Source organism: Pseudophryne corroboree, chromosome 8, assembly GCF_028390025.1.
Source record: "Pseudophryne corroboree isolate aPseCor3 chromosome 8, aPseCor3.hap2, whole genome shotgun sequence".
NCBI classification, from domain to species: Eukaryota; Metazoa; Chordata; class Amphibia; order Anura; family Myobatrachidae; genus Pseudophryne; species Pseudophryne corroboree.
Genome location: NC_086451.1, coordinates 292,571,931 through 292,593,962, shown reverse-complemented (window position 1 = coordinate 292,593,962; position 22,032 = coordinate 292,571,931). Strand labels below are relative to the sequence as shown.

General features: G+C 42.8%; 1 protein-coding gene and 2 long non-coding RNA genes across 3 annotated transcripts in view; 2 read left to right on the top strand and 1 right to left on the bottom strand.

Annotated features, from left to right (window-relative positions):
• CHRDL1 (chordin like 1) overlaps window positions 1–22,032 on the top strand; it is a 265,958-nt gene that overhangs the window by 119,484 nt on the left and 124,442 nt on the right. The window contains exon 4 of the mRNA XM_063937307.1: window positions 14,185–14,278. Within this exon, the coding sequence (XP_063793377.1) occupies window positions 14,185–14,278 (94 nt within the window). The remainder of the gene's footprint in view (window positions 1–14,184; window positions 14,279–22,032) is intronic.
• Window positions 699–1,419, bottom strand: LOC134948984 (uncharacterized). Its single transcript, XR_010183074.1, has 4 exons — window positions 1,396–1,419; window positions 1,251–1,314; window positions 1,059–1,177; window positions 699–830 (listed from the first exon to the last, which is right to left on the bottom strand). It is a non-coding gene; the product is annotated as an uncharacterized LOC134948984 (long non-coding RNA).
• LOC134948985 (uncharacterized) lies at window positions 11,490–14,166 on the top strand. The gene is made up of 4 exons (XR_010183075.1): window positions 11,490–11,513; window positions 11,595–11,658; window positions 11,732–11,850; window positions 12,079–14,166. It is a non-coding gene; the product is annotated as an uncharacterized LOC134948985 (long non-coding RNA).

The window sequence follows — 22,032 nt, the reverse complement described above, 5'->3', positions numbered from 1 at the left end:
TTAGGGTCAGGCACTAAGGGGTATGGTAGGGTTAGGCTGCAGGACATTGGTATTATGACAGCCGGGATTCTGTACGTCGGCTATTCATACTGGACCCTATGTATATACAGGATTTATTATTTGGAGAGAGTCTAGGACACACCATCAGGCACAGACAGATTACGACAAAAATTTGCATATTTGGAGGATATTTAAAAGATGCCATGTTATTGGATCCTTCATTGAAATTAACTCATGTGGATTTGCTATATACCTGTGGCTGCTGAAAAGCGGGAGCAATCAGGATAATAATAACATGAAGCATACAAACTCTACGGCTGCTGAAAAAGTTGGAGATATCAGGATAGTAAAAATACCCCTGATGAAGTAAAAATATTGCTGAAATGCATTGTACATTTTGAAAATTGAAAAGTTTTTAAACCTTTTTTGTAAATACATTTTTATTGGTTACATAAAAACTGAAAGACTAATTACTGTTTGTCAGGTGACCTTGGTGTGAGGATTCTATGTAAGAAGAAGAAAACCTAATCACCCAGCTTACCCAGAAACCTGCACCTTATGAAAAGGGATACAACCACTTTTGAATAAGTGGAAAGTACCACTGGACAAAATGTATACTATACCGGGGACTTATTTTTGTTTTTATATATATATATATATATATAAACCACAACAACCACCTAGGTGGAAGGTGCACTCACGCCCAGAAATTAGTCTCTGAAGTCACTTGTAAATTCAGTATATTTTTATTCGGGTTCACTGTTGATGCCGTATTTCATCGACGTTTCGGTCCTTATGCGGACCTTTATCAAGATTGGCACTTAAATCACCTATACAATCAGAAACAGTTACAATTAATATGTATAAGAACCCAGATTTATTCAACACCAACACCACCAGTGCCTCCCAGGCCCTGAAGACTGTCACAAAAACCAGAAAACGTATTAAAAAGCTGTTTTTTTATATATGTAAAAAAGAGATACTTGGAAATAATCCACGTGTGATGAAAGAGACACCTCCACCGTTAGGACTATCTGTTTAGATAGGCAAATGATTACCTGGACGGCAAGCCAGATCACTCAGATGCGTGGAATGGCCTTCAAAGTTGGCAACATGCCTGATCACATAATGAAGTTAAAAAGCCTATAACGTAGGGGAAGCTGCAAGGCGTAGTCACCTATTAGATAAATAACAGAGTAACTACACCATAAGAAAATACACTAACAACGTCATTTTGGAAAAGATCATACCTAGTTACATGTAGAAATAGCTCATGGCAGCTTGTGGGCTCTGTACATGTGTCAGACACTCAGTCTGTAAGGAGGCACAACAGGAAAAAATAATCACCAACCGTAATCATGTGTCAGAAGGGAGCTGCAGGAGAACCATACTCACTGCTCAAGTGTCCAGAGCCAAATGGAAGCTGCATAAAGTTCAGCCTCAGCTGAGCACTATTTAAGGATCAACCACAGGAAGTGCCAATTAGGGAGATTAGTATAAACCCAGTCTCTCATTAACTGATCACCTCTCAGATAACTAACTCAGACCAACTGGGTAAAACGTTACAGGGTTCACAGGACAGGCAGTGGCTATCGCTAACGCACGGCTACTTAAATGAGTGTATTTTAACGATTTAGAAGGGCAACTGCCGGAGACGCGTCTTTTGCGTTCCACCGACCGGAACTCCATGCGTTCCATTCCGCGGAAGTTGCGCTGGCCGGAAGTCTCTGCGTTCCACTCGCGGAAAGAACCGTAATTAGGCTTATCCACTGGCTAATGTTTAAAGGAGGTGTACAACCTAGAGGGGGGTGTTCTCAGAGAATGAACACTCCCCCAGGTGGGATCATCAATGTACAGGTCCACTCATAGCTCACAGGGACTCGGAGGTATACCGGAGGTCACCTCACGTATAATCCTGGATTAACCTATGTGTAGCCTGTCAGTCACCACAGAAGAAAAAGAGTGCAAATGTAAATAATGATCCATAATATGAAATGTCAAAAATGTCAAAAATGACATAAGAGGGCACCAGATCAAATGACCACAACTCACCCTATGCATACAAACTAACATATATCTGATCAACAAAGGCAAATTGAATACTGATGTGAGTGTAATATCTTTATAGTAATACATTGGTATAATGTAGTAAAAGATTTTAAATAATAAAAGGGAATAGTGGGTGGTGTGGTCATTGAAATTGGTGGACCCTCGTGACTAGTATAGGACCTGGGAAGGCTCCGGGAAACAGCAGAAAAATATATATAAAAAACATAAGCAAGGACGTGTAAATAACTGTCCTTACTTTCTTAATCTCTATACATAAAAAGAACATACAAAAATGAAAAAAATAAAACATAGAACATAGAACATATAAAACACAAATCAAAACCCAGCCTGTATGTGCTGATTGTATCACAGTGCCCTATGTCCCTGAAACATACAAAGTGTGTTCCAAGGTATCCAATCAACTATGGCAAAATAAAATTCTAAAGAAAAATATTAAGGGGGTTGGCCTCATTGAGGCCCCTTGGTGACACTGTATTGAGTTTGTGTATCCAAAAGCTTTCCTTCTGTTTAAGTAACAAGGTGCGATCGCCTCCACTAACAGGTGGCGGCACCCAGTCAATCAGCTGACACTTCAGGGCAGATACTTGATGTCTAACTGACAAAAAGTGCCGTGCTACCGGTTTGTCAGAAAAGCCCACATTGAGGGCCGTGTGTATGGATGACCGATGGTTTGCCATCCTGTCGCGAAAGGGACGCGCGGTTAGTCCGACATAACATAACCCACATGGGCACTTTAAAAGGTAGACGACATGATCCAGTCGACAGTGGAGATGATATCTGATGAAGATTTTTTTCCCTGTGTGTGGGTGATACAAAAAAGGACCAGTGATCATAGATCTGCACGTTGTGCACCCCCCGCAGGAAAAACTGCCAGGTTTGGCTTGCATAAGCTGGATTTGAGATGTGTTCTGTTCAGGGAAAATCGTGGGTCTCATTAGTAATTGCTTTAGGTTGGCCCCTCGTTTGTATGCAACCATAGGAGCAGGTGTTTTAAGAAAAGGCAAACTGTTGTCGGTGGCTATTATTGGCCAATGTTTCCGTAGGGCCTTTCTGGTTGCACTTGTGGAACCATCATACTGAGTGGAACAAATCATCCGATTGTTACGAATGGGGTTTTTAACCTGTTGTCCATGAAAAATGCTGTTCGCTTTATTGAGACAGCGAGTAAGTACACTGCTAGTGTACCCTCGCTCCAGAAAGCGAGAAGTGATCTCGTTACATTGTTGATCTTTGAGTGCTGCGTTGGAATTGATCCTCATGGCTCTGAGGTACTGGGATATGGGCAATCCTTCCTTGAGGGCTGGGGGATGATGGCTGCTAGCATGCAAGGTCAGATTGCGGTCCGTGGGTTTACGGTACAACGAGGTGTCCAGTCGGTCACCATTTCTGGTGATACTGACATCCAGGAAAGTGATGTTAGTGGCCGATACTGTGTATGTGAACTTGATAGGATTATCCAAAGCATTCAATTGGTTCACCATGTCAAGAAACTCAGACTCGGTGCCCTCCCACAGCAAGAAGACGTCATCAATGTACCGTTTAAAGAAGGCAATCTTATGCCCATACCTAGGTAACAGGTACGTATGTTCATAGTGCGCCATGAACAGATTAGCGTAGGCGGGGGCCAAATTAGACCCCATCGCGGTTCCGGCGATTTGAAGAAAATAATCATTTTTATACATAAAGTGGTTGCACGTAAGAACCAATGAGGTCAGTTCCAACACAAACTCAGTGGGGTAATCTTTGCAGGGGCTGTTGGAAAGAAATTGACGTATAATATCCAAACCTAAGTGGTGTGGTATAACGGTATAAAGGGACCCCACATCCATAGTGGCCAGAAGAGTGCCTTCACTAAGATGGGTAAATGTCCGTAGATGTGTGAGGAAATCCCCAGTGTCCTTTAAATAGCTATCAGTTTTTAATACCAAAGGCTGTAGGATACTGTCAATAAAGACAGCAATTGGCTGTAACAGAGAGCCTTCCGCGGCCGGAACCGCGATGGGGTCTAATTTGGCCCCCGCCTACGCTAATCTGTTCATGGCGCACTATGAACATACGTACCTGTTACCTAGGTATGGGCATAAGATTGCCTTCTTTAAACGGTACATTGATGACGTCTTCTTGCTGTGGGAGGGCACCGAGTCTGAGTTTCTTGACATGGTGAACCAATTGAATGCTTTGGATAATCCTATCAAGTTCACATACACAGTATCGGCCACTAACATCACTTTCCTGGATGTCAGTATCACCAGAAATGGTGACCGACTGGACACCTCGTTGTACCGTAAACCCACGGACCGCAATCTGACCTTGCATGCTAGCAGCCATCATCCCCCAGCCCTCAAGGAAGGATTGCCCATATCCCAGTACCTCAGAGCCATGAGGATCAATTCCAACGCAGCACTCAAAGATCAACAATGTAACGAGATCACTTCTCGCTTTCTGGAGCGAGGGTACACTAGCAGTGTACTTACTCGCTGTCTCAATAAAGCGAACAGCATTTTTCATGGACAACAGGTTAAAAACCCCATTCGTAACAATCGGATGATTTGTTCCACTCAGTATGATGGTTCCACAAGTGCAACCAGAAAGGCCCTACGGAAACATTGGCCAATAATAGCCACCGACAACAGTTTGCCTTTTCTTAAAACACCTGCTCCTATGGTTGCATACAAACGAGGGGCCAACCTAAAGCAATTACTAATGAGACCCACGATTTTCCCTGAACAGAACACATCTCAAATCCAGCTTATGCAAGCCAAACCTGGCAGTTTTTCCTGCGGGGGGGGTGCACAACGTGCAGATCTATGATCACTGGTCCTTTTTTGTATCACCCACACACAGGGAAAAAAATCTTCATCAGATATCTCCACTGTCGACTGGATCATGTCGTCTACCTTTTAAAGTGCCCATGTGGGTTATGTTATGTCGGACTAACCGCGCGTCCCTTTCGCGACAGGATGGCAAACCATCGGTCATCCATACACACGGCCCTCAATGTGGGCTTTTCTGACAAACCGGTAGCACGGCACTTTTTGTCAGTTAGACATCAAGTATCTGCCCTGAAGTGTCAGCTGATTGACTGGGTGCCGCCACCTGTTAGTGGAGGCGATCGCACCTTGTTACTTAAACAGAAGGAAAGCTTTTGGATACACAAACTCAATACAGTGTCACCAAGGGGCCTCAATGAGGCCAACCCCCTTAATATTTTTCTTTAGAATTTTATTTTGCCATAGTTGATTGGATACCTTGGAACACACTTTGTATGTTTCAGGGACATAGGGCACTGTGATACAATCAGCACATACAGGCTGGGTTTTGATTTGTGTTTTATATGTTCTATGTTCTATGTTTTATTTTTTTCATTTTTGTATGTTCTTTTTATGTATAGAGATTAAGAAAGTAAGGACAGTTATTTACACGTCCTTGCTTATGTTTTTTATATATATTTTTCTGCTGTTTCCCGGAGCCTTCCCAGGTCCTATACTAGTCACGAGGGTCCACCAATTTCAATGACCACACCACCCACTATTCCCTTTTATTATTTAAAATCTTTTACTACATTATACCAATGTATTACTATAAAGATATTACACTCACATCAGTATTCAATTTGCCTTTGTTGATCAGATATATGTTAGTTTGTATGCATAGGGTGAGTTGTGGTCATTTGATCTGGTGCCCTCTTATGTCATTTTTGACATTTTTGACATTTCATATTATGGATCATTATTTACATTTGCACTCTTTTTCTTCTGTGGTGACTGACAGGCTACACATAGGTTAATCCAGGATTATACGTGAGGTGACCTCCGGTATACCTCCGAGTCCCTGTGAGCTATGAGTGGACCTGTACATTGATGATCCCACCTGGGGGAGTGTTCATTCTCTGAGAACACCCCCCTCTAGGTTGTACACCTCCTTTAAACATTAGCCAGTGGATAAGCCTAATTACGGTTCTTTCCGCGAGTGGAACGCAGAGACTTCCGGCCAGCGCCACTTCCGCGGAATGGAACGCATGGAGTTCCGGTCGGTGGAACGCAAAAGACGCGTCTCCGGCAGTTGCCCTTCTAAATCGTTAAAATACACTCATTTAAGTAGCCGTGCGTTAGCGATAGCCACTGCCTGTCCTGTGAACCCTGTAACGTTTTACCCAGTTGGTCTGAGTTAGTTATCTGAGAGGTGATCAGTTAATGAGAGACTGGGTTTATACTAATCTCCCTAATTGGCACTTCCTGTGGTTGATCCTTAAATAGTGCTCAGCTGAGGCTGAACTTTATGCAGCTTCCATTTGGCTCTGGACACTTGAGCAGTGAGTATGGTTCTCCTGCAGCTCCCTTCTGACACATGATTACGGTTGGTGATTATTTTTTCCTGTTGTGCCTCCTTACAGACTGAGTGTCTGACACATGTACAGAGCCCACAAGCTGCCATGAGCTATTTCTACATGTAACTAGATATGATCTTTTCCAAAATGACGTTGTTAGTGTATTTTCTTATGGTGTAGTTACTCTGTTATTTATCTAATAGGTGACTACGCCTTGCAGCTTCCCCTACGTTATAGGCTTTTTAACTTCATTATGTGATCAGGCATGTTGCCAACTTTGAAGGCCATTCCACGCATCTGAGTGATCTGGCTTGCCGTCCAGGTAATCATTTGCCTATCTAAACAGATAGTCCTAACGGTGGAGGTGTCTCTTTCATCACACGTGGATTATTTCCAAGTATCTCTTTTTTACATATATAAAAAAACAGCTTTTTAATACGTTTTCTGGTTTTTGTGACAGTCTTCAGGGCCTGGGAGGCACTGGTGGTGTTGGTGTTGAATAAATCTGGGTTCTTATACATATTAATTGTAACTGTTTCTGATTGTATAGGTGATTTAAGTGCCAATCTTGATAAAGGTCCGCATAAGGACCGAAACGTCGATGAAATACGGCATCAACAGTGAACCCGAATAAGAATATACTGAATTTACAAGTGACTTCAGAGACTAATTTCTGGGCGTGAGTGCACCTTCCACCTAGGTGGTTGTTGTGGTATATTGGTGGCCTCTCAGGTCATTAGGAGCACCCGCCGTCGTTATTACTTTTGATGAGAGTGCAGGATCTTCCAAGACTACATTTGTTCGAACTACTATACGCAGTTCCTACTACCTGACACCCATCCAACATACCGGATTGGACTTCCTCACCGATCACCACCTTTATTTCCGGGAACCTTACATGTTTTGTTTGTCATGTTTAGTATGTTATTAATCTAATTGCTATACCTGTTTGAGTTTTCCAGTCTAAAGAGTGTTATGACTCAGAGCGGGGTATATTTGTTGGACGATGGCCTACTGGCCAAAGCTGAAACTGGTATAGTTTCATTTACGGATGAGGACACTGAAAAATTACTATTCGATAAATTAGAGTTTGAGGCCTTACCAGCCGAAACCCCTGTGGATTTGTTTTACAAAGTGCTTAAACACAGACAAAAAGAGGTTGATTTGACTTTACATGGTCAATTTTTGTCGGAATACCTCAGGAGAAAACAAATCCCCCGGGGTTTCCGTATCTCTAACGTTCCAACATTGGGTAGAAACAACCCTGTCTTCTGCAGCCGGTGGTGTGGAGTATTGAACAAATGTTCGCTTGACCTCATGACCCTGGTAGTGGAGGAAGTTGGCATTGAGTTAAAGAAATTATCTACTGAAGTGGATATTACCATCAAATCTCACACCACCGTGCTGCAGAATGACAAAACCCAAAATTGGATCGAACGTCTACAGACACAGGTGGACACTTATAAACGTGATCTAATTTCTTTCAAACGAAAAAAATTGTCCACTGTAACCAACGACTACCAAACGCATACTGTATACCGCTGGTTACTTGGAAACAATACTAGTGAACGTCAGAATAGACAATACACTAGGCGAAGGGCCCAACCGTTTGCCCATGAATTTGTTTCCTCCGCCTCTACCTCAGACACCGATTACTACGAAGGGAACAACGACTCCACTCGTTTTTTAGATCGAGGAGGAGAGGCCTCCTCTACCCGTTCCAGGGTTCTCAGAAGCGGCACAGACCGCACCCGAGGAGAGGGGGGTACCAAGAGAAGAGGGAGGAGGAGACAGTAGGTGACAATGTCTTTAATCTATCTAGCGTAGAACTGAGTCCAGCGGAAACTAAACTTCTTGCCCGAGGTTTATCTTTCGTCCCCACATGCAGAATTAATTCATTCCAACAAACTATAGATCAGTATAAATTTGGCCGCTCCCTCCGTCTGCGGGAGTTCTTTGCTAACAAATCCACTAACAAAGAGATACCTCAATTCAGACCCAAATCGACATTCGATCCTCCATCCTCCAATCCCAGCATCAAAACCTATTTACGGTTAGTCCAAAGAGACTCTGAGAGCTCACCCCCCAAAAGGATGTTTGATAACCTGTCCATAGCCGAGAGGAAAGCATTAAAAACTTTAAAGGATTCTCCCCATATAGTCATCCGCCCGGCGGATAAGGGAGGAGCAATAGTCGTCCAAGATTGGACTGACTATGACATGGAGATCAACCGACAATTAGCAGATGACATGACCTATCAGAAATTAACCACCAATCCGGTTCCTAAAATTAAATCTAAAATCGATCAATTTCTGAAGTTAGGTTTTGAGCAGGGCTACATAAGTGAAGACACATTAAAATATTTGACCATCAATTCACCCAGGTGTCCTATCCTATACACTCTGCCCAAAATTCATAAGACATTAGTTCACCCTCCCGGCAGACCCATTATTGCCGCGGAAGGCTCTCTGTTACAGCCAATTGCTGTCTTTATTGACAGTATCCTACAGCCTTTGGTATTAAAAACTGATAGCTATTTAAAGGACACTGGGGATTTCCTCACACATCTACGGACATTTACCCATCTTAGTGAAGGCACTCTTCTGGCCACTATGGATGTGGGGTCCCTTTATACCGTTATACCACACCACTTAGGTTTGGATGTTATACGTCAATTTCTTTCCAACAGCCCCTGCAAAGATTACCCCACTGAGTTTGTGTTGGAACTGACCTCATTGGTTCTTACGTGCAACCACTTTATGTATAAAAATGATTATTTTCTTCAAATCGCCGGAACCGCGATGGGGTCTAATTTGGCCCCCGCCTACGCTAATCTGTTCATGGCGCACTATGAACATACGTACCTATTACCTAGGTATGGGCATAAGATTGCCTTCTTTAAACGGTACATTGATGACGTCTTCTTGCTGTGGGAGGGCACCGAGTCTGAGTTTCTTGACATGGTGAACCAATTGAATGCTTTGGATAATCCTATCAAGTTCACATACACAGTATCGGCCACTAACATCACTTTCCTGGATGTCAGTATCACCAGAAATGGTGACCGACTGGACACCTCGTTGTACCGTAAACCCACGGACCGCAATCTGACCTTGCATGCTAGCAGCCATCATCCCCCAGCCCTCAAGGAAGGATTGCCCATATCCCAGTACCTCAGAGCCATGAGGATCAATTCCAACGCAGCACTCAAAGATCAACAATGTAACGAGATCACTTCTCGCTTTCTGGAGCGAGGGTACACTAGCAGTGTACTAACTCGCTGTCTCAATAAAGCGAACAGCATTTTTCATGGACAACAGGTTAAAAACCCCATTCGTAACAATCGGATGATTTGTTCCACTCAGTATGATGGTTCCACAAGTGCAACCAGAAAGGCCCTACGGAAACATTGGCCAATAATAGCCACCGACAACAGTTTGCCTTTTCTTAAAACACCTGCTCCTATGGTTGCATACAAACGAGGGGCCAACCTAAAGCAATTACTAATGAGACCCACGATTTTCCCTGAACAGAACACATCTCAAATCCAGCTTATGCAAGCCAAACCTGGCAGTTTTTCCTGCGGGGGGTGCACAACGTGCAGATCTATGATCACTGGTCCTTTTTTGTATCACCCACACACAGGGAAAAAAATCTTCATCAGATATCATCTCCACTGTCGACTGGATCATGTCGTCTACCTTTTAAAGTGCCCATGTGGGTTATGTTATGTCGGACTAACCGCGCGTCCCTTTCGCGACAGGATGGCAAACCATCGGTCATCCATACACACGGCCCTCAATGTGGGCTTTTCTGACAAACCGGTAGCACGGCACTTTTTGTCAGTTAGACATCAAGTATCTGCCCTGAAGTGTCAGCTGATTGACTGGGTGCCGCCACCTGTTAGTGGAGGCGATCGCACCTTGTTACTTAAACAGAAGGAAAGCTTTTGGATACACAAACTCAATACAGTGTCACCAAGGGGCCTCAATGAGGCCAACCCCCTTAATATTTTTCTTTAGAATTTTATTTTGCCATAGTTGATTGGATACCTTGGAACACACTTTGTATGTTTCAGGGACATAGGGCACTGTGATACAATCAGCACATACAGGCTGGGTTTTGATTTGTGTTTTATATGTTCTATGTTCTATGTTTTATTTTTTTCATTTTTGTATGTTCTTTTTATGTATAGAGATTAAGAAAGTAAGGACAGTTATTTACACGTCCTTGCTTATGTTTTTTATATATATTTTTCTGCTGTTTCCCGGAGCCTTCCCAGGTCCTATACTAGTCACGAGGGTCCACCAATTTCAATGACCACACCACCCACTATTCCCTTTTATTATTTAAAATCTTTTACTACATTATACCAATGTATTACTATAAAGATATTACACTCACATCAGTATTCAATTTGCCTTTGTTGATCAGATATATGTTAGTTTGTATGCATAGGGTGAGTTGTGGTCATTTGATCTGGTGCCCTCTTATGTCATTTTTGACATTTTTGACATTTCATATTATGGATCATTATTTACATTTGCACTCTTTTTCTTCTGTGGTGACTGACAGGCTACACATAGGTTAATCCAGGATTATACGTGAGGTGACCTCCGGTATACCTCCGAGTCCCTGTGAGCTATGAGTGGACCTGTACATTGATGATCCCACCTGGGGGAGTGTTCATTCTCTGAGAACACCCCCCTCTAGGTTGTACACCTCCTTTAAACATTAGCCAGTGGATAAGCCTAATTACGGTTCTTTCCGCGAGTGGAACGCAGAGACTTCCGGCCAGCGCCACTTCCGCGGAATGGAACGCATGGAGTTCCGGTCGGTGGAACGCAAAAGACGCGTCTCCGGCAGTTGCCCTTCTAAATCGTTAAAATACACTCATTTAAGTAGCCGTGCGTTAGCGATAGCCACTGCCTGTCCTGTGAACCCTGTAACGTTTTACCCAGTTGGTCTGAGTTAGTTATCTGAGAGGTGATCAGTTAATGAGAGACTGGGTTTATACTAATCTCCCTAATTGGCACTTCCTGTGGTTGATCCTTAAATAGTGCTCAGCTGAGGCTGAACTTTATGCAGCTTCCATTTGGCTCTGGACACTTGAGCAGTGAGTATGGTTCTCCTGCAGCTCCCTTCTGACACATGATTACGGTTGGTGATTATTTTTTCCTGTTGTGCCTCCTTACAGACTGAGTGTCTGACACATGTACAGAGCCCACAAGCTGCCATGAGCTATTTCTACATGTAACTAGGTATGATCTTTTCCAAAATGACGTTGTTAGTGTATTTTCTTATGGTGTAGTTACTCTGTTATTTATCTAATAGGTGACTACGCCTTGCAGCTTCCCCTACGTTATAGGCTTTTTAACTTCATTATGTGATCAGGCATGTTGCCAACTTTGAAGGCCATTCCACGCATCTGAGTGATCTGGCTTGCCGTCCAGGTAATCATTTGCCTATCTAAACAGATAGTCCTAACGGTGGAGGTGTCTCTTTCATCACACGTGGATTATTTCCAAGTATCTCTTTTTTACATATATAAAAAAACAGCTTTTTAATACGTTTTCTGGTTTTTGTGACAGTCTTCAGGGCCTGGGAGGCACTGGTGGTGTTGGTGTTGAATAAATCTGGGTTCTTATACATATTAATTGTAACTGTTTCTGATTGTATAGGTGATTTAAGTGCCAATCTTGATAAAGGTCCGCATAAGGACCGAAACGTCGATGAAATACGGCATCAACAGTGAACCCGAATAAAAATATACTGAATTTACAAGTGACTTCAGAGACTAATTTCTGGGCGTGAGTGCACCTTCCACCTAGGTGGTTGTTGTGGTATATTGGTGGCCTCTCAGGTCATTAGGAGCACCCGCCGTCGTTATTACTTTTGATGAGAGTGCAGGATCTTCCAAGACTATATATATATAAAGATATTTGCGGACTGGTACTCCTCCCTCATGGTCCAATCGTGCTCCGGTGCCCTCTGAATGAACTTTAAAAAAGAAGCATTGTATAACAAAGCAGCGGCACTCGGAGACTGTCAATGTCCAAAAAGTATTTAACAAGAAACTTTTATATACACACACTATTGCACTGTATACGTATGGAAATATGATCAGCTTTATGAAGAGGCTTACACTATTTTCAACCTAAATGACAGTTGCCTAAAGCAGGCCATGTGATCTTCTTTTCTGGTGACAATTACCCTGTGACTTTTCAGCTGTGTAAAACACCATCTCCCAAAATACTATGTAGTGGTGGGAGTTTTGTAATTTAACAGCAGCTGTGGATTGCAAATGTCATAGACACTGTTAAAATATCTTATTGATATTCATGAAAAATTCAAAAGTAACCTTCTATAATTCAAGCTGTTGTGTTCATATTCTTTCCATTTCAGATTTATGAACTATACAGTAAATCTTAACAAATACTGTACAATGTAAATGTATTGCTTTATGATAATATTTACACAATACATTAGTCCCTACTCCAGTAGAGTTTACAATCCATTTCTCTACCACATGAACAAACTAGGATTAAAGTCGTCAGAAGCCAATGAACTTATTAGTATATGTTTGGAGTTGGGAGAAACTGAAGCACCCAAAGGAATCTTAAGGAGAGCTAAATAACCTAAAATAGATAGGGCCAGGGTCGGAACTAATCCCATTATTCCAGTGGAATAATACTAACCACTGTGCCATAAAGTTGTACAATATAGGGGCTAATTAGATTTACAAGCAATCCTGCCCCTGGGTGCACCTGAAAAAATCAGTTTTTGCTGTAGGGAGTAAAAAGTGTTGTAAAACACCCATTATGTTCATTATTAATTGTTTGACACTTGGTAAATTGGTGTTAGATTGACTTTCTTTAGCACAGGTATGGAGTTGTAATATATCTAATTTATTGTTGCTGGAGGGGTCATAGCCATACCTCCGAATACCAGAGGTCTCCAAAGCAGGCCATGGCATGGGCATAGCATGCTGGATAGGTTTTCACAAAATGTTGCATTTTTTTGTGCTTCAGTAGCATGCGGCAGAGGAGAACCTCTCAATCCCCCAACCATCGGGACAAATATCCTGATTGCACAAAGATGAGCCAGTCCTCCAAAACTGGGAGGCCGCATGCTTGATGACGCAATTTGCTGTGATTTGCGTTGTCAGTCCCCTCCTCTGCTGTATAAAGTTCTTACTCCTTGTGTGGCGCAATACTGGGCTACACAGTGATACAGATCACAATGACACTCCATGCTTAATATCTCACTTAACCCCTAGAGACGTCCTGGATTGGAGGCACACAGTCTTAGCAAGTATGCCTAAGCACCTTAAAAAACAATTCACAAGTGGGATATAACTGTTTGTGACCAGCAGCTTACATTACATTTGCACGGTTAGGCTTCAATTATGTATAATGATTGTAAACCATTCAATTTTATTGAAATAATGACATGGAGAACTAGTATTACAGCACAATGTGGAGTAGAGCTCCTTACCCAATGGTGTTAGAAATCCTAAAAGTACCCTCTGCCCCCTTGTGCTTCCACCTGAGGTCAGTAATGGCAATGATGCTGCATCCTCTTTAAGCTTGGTTGCTCCCAAGGGTGTCCCAATGGAATGCCCCCCATTAATTCCCCACCTCATCCACAAAAACAAGCTTTGTTTACCACAACATAATACCACACACTAGATTCAGGTACAGTAGTTATACTTACTTTATAATCAGCACATAGTTTATACATGTCCCAGCGAGGTGCTGATACTAACCAGACACCTCTCTTTGCAGGGTGCAAATGTGTTGTGCAGTAGAGTGAGATGCCCAAGTCTTCATTGTGCTAATCCAGTCTATGTTCCCCAACTGTGCTGCCCACGATGCCCAGGTAAGTGTAACCTACTGTATTTACAAAATCATGTGGGGCATGACATGTAGATTTGACATCATCATTATCATGTCTTGTTTCCTATTGCTGTGGGGAAGGGGGACTGGGTATGTAATGTGACCAGCGGTCACATAACTACATCCTGCTGTGTGTAACAGTTCTAGGGCTCATGCTTAGTATTCATTTTCATATTTATTTTCTTTTTTAATAAGGACTGAGAATGAAAGACACCAGAAAGATATACAATCATACCAGAAATATCATATATCTGAAACATAAGATTGTTATCCATGATCATGGATGAACTTTGGTGCTGAGTTTGTGTCTATGAAAACTACTGTACACCGAGGTTAGCCCTCCTGCCAATCAAACTGGGTGGTCCCATCCTTTATAAAGGGGTCCTTTTGTTTACATGTTTGCCCACATCTCTCTGTGGTGGCTGGTCACACCCCTACACACTTTAAGCTTAGGCCCCTCCCACTGCATTCCCTGATGGACCTTTCATGCCTCAGTTCAACACTGCCTCCTACATAGTATTGGAGGCCTGTCTTATATATAGGCCGACCTGAGTATATGAAACCACAAATAAAATACAATATTGAATATATCCGGTGGCAATTCATAATAAATTAAGAAACCGTTTCATTCATATGTCCTCTTTGTACTCTGTACCCAGTGGTATTACTACTACTGCTGCTGAGTGTGCAGCCACTATTGGACTAGAGATTGAGGGGGACCTGGCAATGCTGGATCACCCTCCTCGGGCATTTACTCTACTCTTCTGTGTATTTAAGTGGACTGGCACATGTACACTGAAGCACCCTTTGGAAACATGTATTGTTTAATTTTTTTCTTGTGTATCATGATCTATTTTTTCTGATTATCAAATGTTATATCGCAGCTCATACTTTCTCCAAATATTTTTCTGGTTGCTTATGATTGTCTCTTTCCTTTCTTTTTTTCACGGTGCCCCTACCCTCCTTTGCTACTTCCTGTTACTCTATCCGTCAAATCCCTTTATACTCAGTACTTTATAACACACGTGGACTTTGTCATGAGCTTGTAGCGCATTTTTATATGTGAAACAGAACTCCCTGGATTAAACTGAATCTTGGAAAATATACTTTTTATAAACATTGATGTAATGAGCAGACGCTATTCTATTGTATTTTATTCTCTTGGCATCTAAAAACACTAGACCTCAACTGCATCACACAAAAATGAGGCACTACCTAAAACCAACACTGGGGACGCTATGCTCCCTGTTTAGTGATGGTGCACCTACATTTCCACTAACGCACATATGTAGCAAAGGATGATGGTGGTTTATGTGTAGGAGGAGCCCAATTATGTATATATCCACATCAGCTGTACATGGCCATCACTGGAAGGCAATTCCTATTGGCGCTAATGTCTTGGGGTAATATTGCTAAAGAAAGTCCTCTGTCAATTAAAAATTTCTGCACAAAAATGACAGTACATCAAACAAAAGAATGAATGAATAGTAATGTTCTATGGGGTAATTCAGAGTTGGTCGCAGCAGCAAATTTGTTAGCAGTTGGGCAAAACCATGTGCACTGCAGGTGTGGCAGATATAATATTTGCAGAGAGAGTTAGATTTGGGTGGATTATTTTGTTTCTGTGCAGGGTAAATACTGGCTGATTTATTTTTACACTGCAATTTAGATTTCAGTTTCAACAAACCCCACCCAAAACTAACTCTCTCTGCGCATGTTATATCTGCCCTGCCCCTGCAGTGCACATGGTTTTGCCCAACTGCTAACAAATTTGCTGCTGCGATCAACTCTGAATTACCCCCTATATGTTAAATTGGGTCTATCCACTGATTTACCTCCATGTGTACTTAGAAATCTCTAGCTTCTTTACAAAGCTTACTCACATAAGCACTAACATTTTTATTCTGTATTATTTATATTTGTGTATAGTCAGCAGAGAGAGACTTTGCTCCTTTTTTTTCGTAACAAAAATCGGACCTGGTGTTGTACTCATTAAAAGAGAAAAAAAAACATTTCTTGGGCATTTTTATGTCTCCTCTGCATGTGGCGGAAATAACACACACCGGAATGACATAGTTCCTATCATGACCAGGGATTTATTTACCACTGGGAATAGTAGGCAACTGCCAAGCTTGGCTGAAAAAAATCTAGGACATAGAACAATTCCAAAAGCTCTAGCTATTTAAGTGTTCCAGTCAGTCACTAAATTCCCATGGATTCTAAGTGAGAAGTGCTAAAATATTGTACTTATTTTTATGGAATTACTTTGCTTAATGCCAATGAGCTGAAATGTTATAAAGTTTTTAAAATAAAAAAAAGTACAGGGAATCAAAAATTTCACATTGTCTTCTGTGACCCAACACTTGAATAGGCTTATTTAGCTTTTCTAGATGTGATAATTTTTGTACTTAAAACTGCACCAAACCAAGGAGGCTTTAAAACCTCTCTTTGTTTTCAGATGATGTTCTACTCTCCAATTTATGGTTAAAAGATCAATTTTGTCCAGACATTTTGTCAAGACAGAGACTCTTCTCCAAGTATCAAACAAAGGTCCAGCTGGATTTTTTAAAACCTAAGTATAAATTTGCCTGGAAAGTCCTTATTATTAAATATTTGGAGTTCTCCGTACTGATGCCTGTGGACCTCTCTATGAAGAAAATTACAACCTGGCCCTTTAAACTATAAAAATGGGCCATCTAAACTATAAAGGTACACCTGTTCAGTTGGCAAAGACAAACTATGTAAAATAATCAAACTGAATCTCCTACAAAAACTTTTCTAATTATTTCCCAAATTACAGTTATTATCAGCTTCAGTATGTATGGAAAAATAAAATTCCTAGAACAAGTTTTCTAAATCTTCAGAGAGCCAAAAATTGTTGGCCTGTTTTCCAGATATTAATCTATATTATTTAACTTCCCACCTAAGCCAAGCGGTATCGTGGTTCACTCCAAGCTGTACTCTGAGACAGCTTGAATTAAAGACCACCAGTAGCAAATTGGCCTTTCTATTCTCTCTGTAAAGGATTCCCTCTAAGCAGTTGTTCCCATCAGCTTTAACTTGCCCAAAAACTAATTCTACTTATCAATTAATGTACATCTCTTTAAAAAGGTTTCCATTCCCTCCCCCTCTAACTACTTTGGGACAATCATTCTTTATCTCCCAGTCAATCTTTGCTCCCATCACTATCTGAATAAAGGCATCAGGTTTGTGTAGATGTATTGGAGGGTGGTTCCTCTATATCTACTGGAACACAGCCTTTCCAGAGGCAGGTACTTTTATGTATCTCCAACTTAGGTACTTTGCTACTTCCCGTCACTGTTCACTGAATTTGTTTGAAAACTTTTCTCAAACAGGTCTCTTATGAAAGGCATGAGTGCATACTTGTATAACTCATTAATGCATTCTATGCAACAGCAAGATATTAACCCTTTCATGCATAGGGGCCACTACAGTGGACAGCTGTTTTTATGTAATCTCCTAGAGAATTTTTTTTTTTTTACACCACTAATACATGGTGTCCTCTTCTTAGGACTTAGAAGGTATGCCACCTAGTGGCAGCTTTTAATTACTACAAAAACAATAAGGTCAAAATTAAATGACTGCGAAAGTTCCCCAGCACTTAGCACTTCATGGATTTCTGTAAAACATTTTAAAGATAGCAGAGCAGATACAAAAATTTAATTCATGGAAAGTAACGGTTAGGGCATAATATTGTAAATGTTTTGATCAAAAACTCAATTTATTATTTTCACAGCTGATGTAAAATTATGTGTCCATTGCAGTGGACGTCATGCAATACAAAGATATATACTGTGTGGAAATCTTATCCTGGCATATATGCCTAACCTAAATATTTTCCTCATATAATAGTCATGTATACCAGTTTTGACAGCTGTAGCATTATCTGTATCATTATATGTTATGTTAACTTATTTAAATTGCAAAAAATTTAAATTTCTATCATTAGTAGCAGATATGGTAGTGGTAGGTACTTTATTAGTATTGTTTTTGTTTTCTCCAGACATCAAGAGCATCTAGCAACAGAATTAGGCACATAGTAGTAATGCACACACATGGGGGAGTGGATCTCATGGATCAGGAGATGGTGCAATTGTGTGTTCTTTCACTTTCTTGATGTGATTTGTGCAGATGCATTGCTGCTGAATCAAATGTCTGGATTAAATACAAGGATCAGGTCCTTATTCATTCAGATGGTTTATGTACAAATCCAATATTTAGGGGTCTGCGCAGGTGCAACACCGATTCTGTGCATTTGATATCACTCACAGCCCCCTGTCAGCAGCAGCATGTTTGACATGCTGTAGTGTTTAGGGGGTGGAAAAGGGGTTTGTCAACCCCATTTTGTAGATGAGCATTTACGTCGACGCGTATGGTGCCAAGCTGAATACACATAAACTCCCGCCACCGCTGCCGGACACCAACCGGTCACCTGCGACTCTCACTGCCAACCTTTCGCCCACCTTCGCCTCCCTCACACCTGCCAGTGCGTGTATTTTTTTTGTACTTTTGTTTCTCTAACGTCCTAAGTGGATGCTGGGGACTCCGTAAGGACCATGGGGAATAGCGGCTCCGCAGGAGACTGGGCACAAAAGTAAAGCTTTAGAACTACCTGGTGTGCACTGGCTCCTCCCCCTATGACCCTCCTCCAAGCCTCAGTTAGATTTTTGTGCCCGAACGAGAAGGGTGCACACTAGGTGGCTCTCCTGAGCTGCTTAGTGAAAAGTTTAGTTTTAGGTTTTTTATTTTCAGTGAGACCTGCTGGCAACAGGCTCACTGCATCGAGGGACTAAGGGGAGAAGAAGCGAACTCACCTGCGTGCAGAGTGGATTGGGCTTCTTAGGCTACTGGACATTAGCTCCAGAGGGACGATCACAGGCCCAGCCATGGATGGGTCCCAGAGCCGCGCCGCCGGCCCCCTTACAGAGCCAGAAGACAGAAGAGGTCCGGAAAATCGGCGGCAGAAGACGTCCTGTCTTCAACAAGGTAGCGCACAGCACTGCAGCTGTGCGCCATTGCTCTCAGCACACTTCACACTCCGGTCACTGAGGGTGCAGGGCGCTGGGGGGGGCGCCCTGAGACGCAATAAAAACACCTTGGATGGCAAAAAATGCATCACATATAGCTCCTGGGCTATATGGATGAATTTAACCCCTGCCAGAATACATAGAAAAACGGGAGATAAGGCCGCCGATAAGGGGGCGGAGCCTATCTCCTCAGCACACTGGCGCCATTTTCCCTCACAGCTCCGTTGGAGGGAAGCTCCCTGGCTCTCCCCTGCAGTCACTACACTACAGAAAGGGTTAAAAAAGAGAAGGGGGGCACTAATTACGCGCAGTATTAAAGATACAGCAGCTATAAGGGGAAAAAACACTTATATAAGGTTATCCCTGTATATATATATAGCGCTCTGGTGTGTGCTGGCAAACTCTCCCTCTGTCTCCCCAAAGGGCTAGTGGGGTCCTGTCCTCTATCAGAGCATTCCCTGTGTGTGTGCTGTATGTCGGTACGTTTGTGTCGACATGTATGAGGAGAAAAATGATGTGGAGACGGAGCAGATTGCCTGTAATAGTGATGTCACCCCCTAGGGGGTCGACACCTGAGTGGATGAACTGTTGGAAGGAATTACGTAACAGTGTCAGCTCTGTATAAAAGACAGTGGTTGACATGAGACAGCCGGCTACTCAGCTTGTGCCTGTCCAGACGTCTCATAGGCCGTCAGGGGCTCTAAAGCGCCCGTTACCTCAGATGGCAGATATAGACGCCGACACGGATACTGACTCCAGTGTCGACGGTGAAGAGACAAATGTGACTTCCAGTAGGGCCACACGTTACATGATTGAGGCAATGAAAAATGTTTTACACATTTCTGATAATACGAGTACCACCAAAAAGGGGTATTATGTTCGGTGAGGAAAAACTACCTGTAGTTTTCCTGAATCTGAGAAATTAAATGAGGTGTGTGATGATGCGTGGTTTTCCCCCGATAACAACTGATAATTTCTAAAATGTTATTGGCATTATATCCTTTCCCGCCAGAGGTTAGGGTGCGTTGGGAAACACCCCCTAGGGTGGATAAAGCGCTCACACGCTTTTAAGAACAAGGGCTCTACCCTCTCCTGAGATGGCCGCCCTTAAGGATCCTGCTGATAGAAAGCAGGAGGGCATCCTAAAAGGTATTTACACACATACTGGTGTTATACTGCGACCAGCAATCGCCTCAGCCTGGATGTGCAGTGCTGGGTTGGCGTGGTCGGATTCCCTGACTGAAAATATTGATACCCTAGATAGGGACAGTATATTATTGCCTATAGAGCATTTAAAAGATGCATTTCTATATATGCGTGATGCACAGCGGAATATTTGCCGACTGCCATCAAGTCTAAGTGCGTTGTCCATTTCTACCAGTAGAGGGTTATGGACACGACAGTGGTCAGGTGATGCGGATTCCAAACGGCATTTGGAAGTATTGCCTTATTAAGGGGATGAGTTATTTGGGGTCGGTCTTTCAGACCTGGTGGCCACGGCAACAGCTGGGAAATCCACGTTTGTACCCCAGGTCGCCTCTCAACATGAGAAGACGCCGTATTATCAGGCGCAGTCTTTTCGTGGGCAAGCGGGCAAAAGGTTCCTCATTTCTGCCCCGTGACAGAGGGAGAGGAAAAAGGCTGCAGAAATCAGCCAGTTCCCAGGAACAGAAACCCTCTCCCGCCTCTGCCAAGCCCTCAGTATGACGCTGGGGCTTTACAAGCAGAATCAGGCACGGTGGGGGCCCGTCTCAATGAATTTCAGCGCGCAGTGGGCTCACTCGCAAGTAGACCCCTGGATCCTTCAGGTGATATCTCAGGGGTACAAATTGGAATTCGAGACGTCTCCCCCTCGCCGTTTCCTAAAGTCGGCTTTACCGATGTCTCCTTCTGACAGGGAGACAGTTTTGGAAGCCATTCACAAGCTGTATTCCCAGCAGGTGATAATCAAGGTACCCCTCCTGCAACAGGGAAAGGGGTATTATTCCACACTGTTGTGGTACCGAAGCCGGACGGCTCGGTGAGACCGATTCTAAATCTAAAATCTTTGAACACTTACATACAGAGGTTCAAATTCAAGATTGAGTCACTCAGAGCAGTGATTGCGAACCTGGAAGAAGAGGACTACATGATGTCTCGGTACATCAAGGATGCTTACCTTCATGTCCCAATTTACCCTTCTCACCAAGGGTACCTCAGGTTTATGGTACAGAACTGTCACTATCAGTTTCAGACGCTGCCGTATGGATGGTCCACGGCACCCCGGGTCTTTACCAAGGTAATGGCCGAAATGATGATACTCCTTCGAAGGAAGGGAATTTTAGTTATCCCTTACTTGGACGATTCCCTGATAAGCGTAAGATCCAGGGAACAGTTGGAGGTCGGTGTAGCACTATCTCAGGTAGTGTTGCGGCAGCACGATTGGATTCTCAATATTCCAAAATCGCAGCTGATTCCGACGACTCGTCTTCTGTTCTTAGGGATAATCCTGGACACAGTTCAGAAAAAGGTGTTTCTCCCGGAGGAGAAAGTCAGGGAGTTATCCGAGCTAGTCGGGAACCTCCTATAACCGAGCCAAGTCTCAGTACATCAATGAGATGGTTCTGGAAAAAATGGTGGCTTCCTATGAAGCAATCCCATGCGGCAGATTCCACGCAAGAACTTTCCAGTGGGACCTGCTGGACAAATG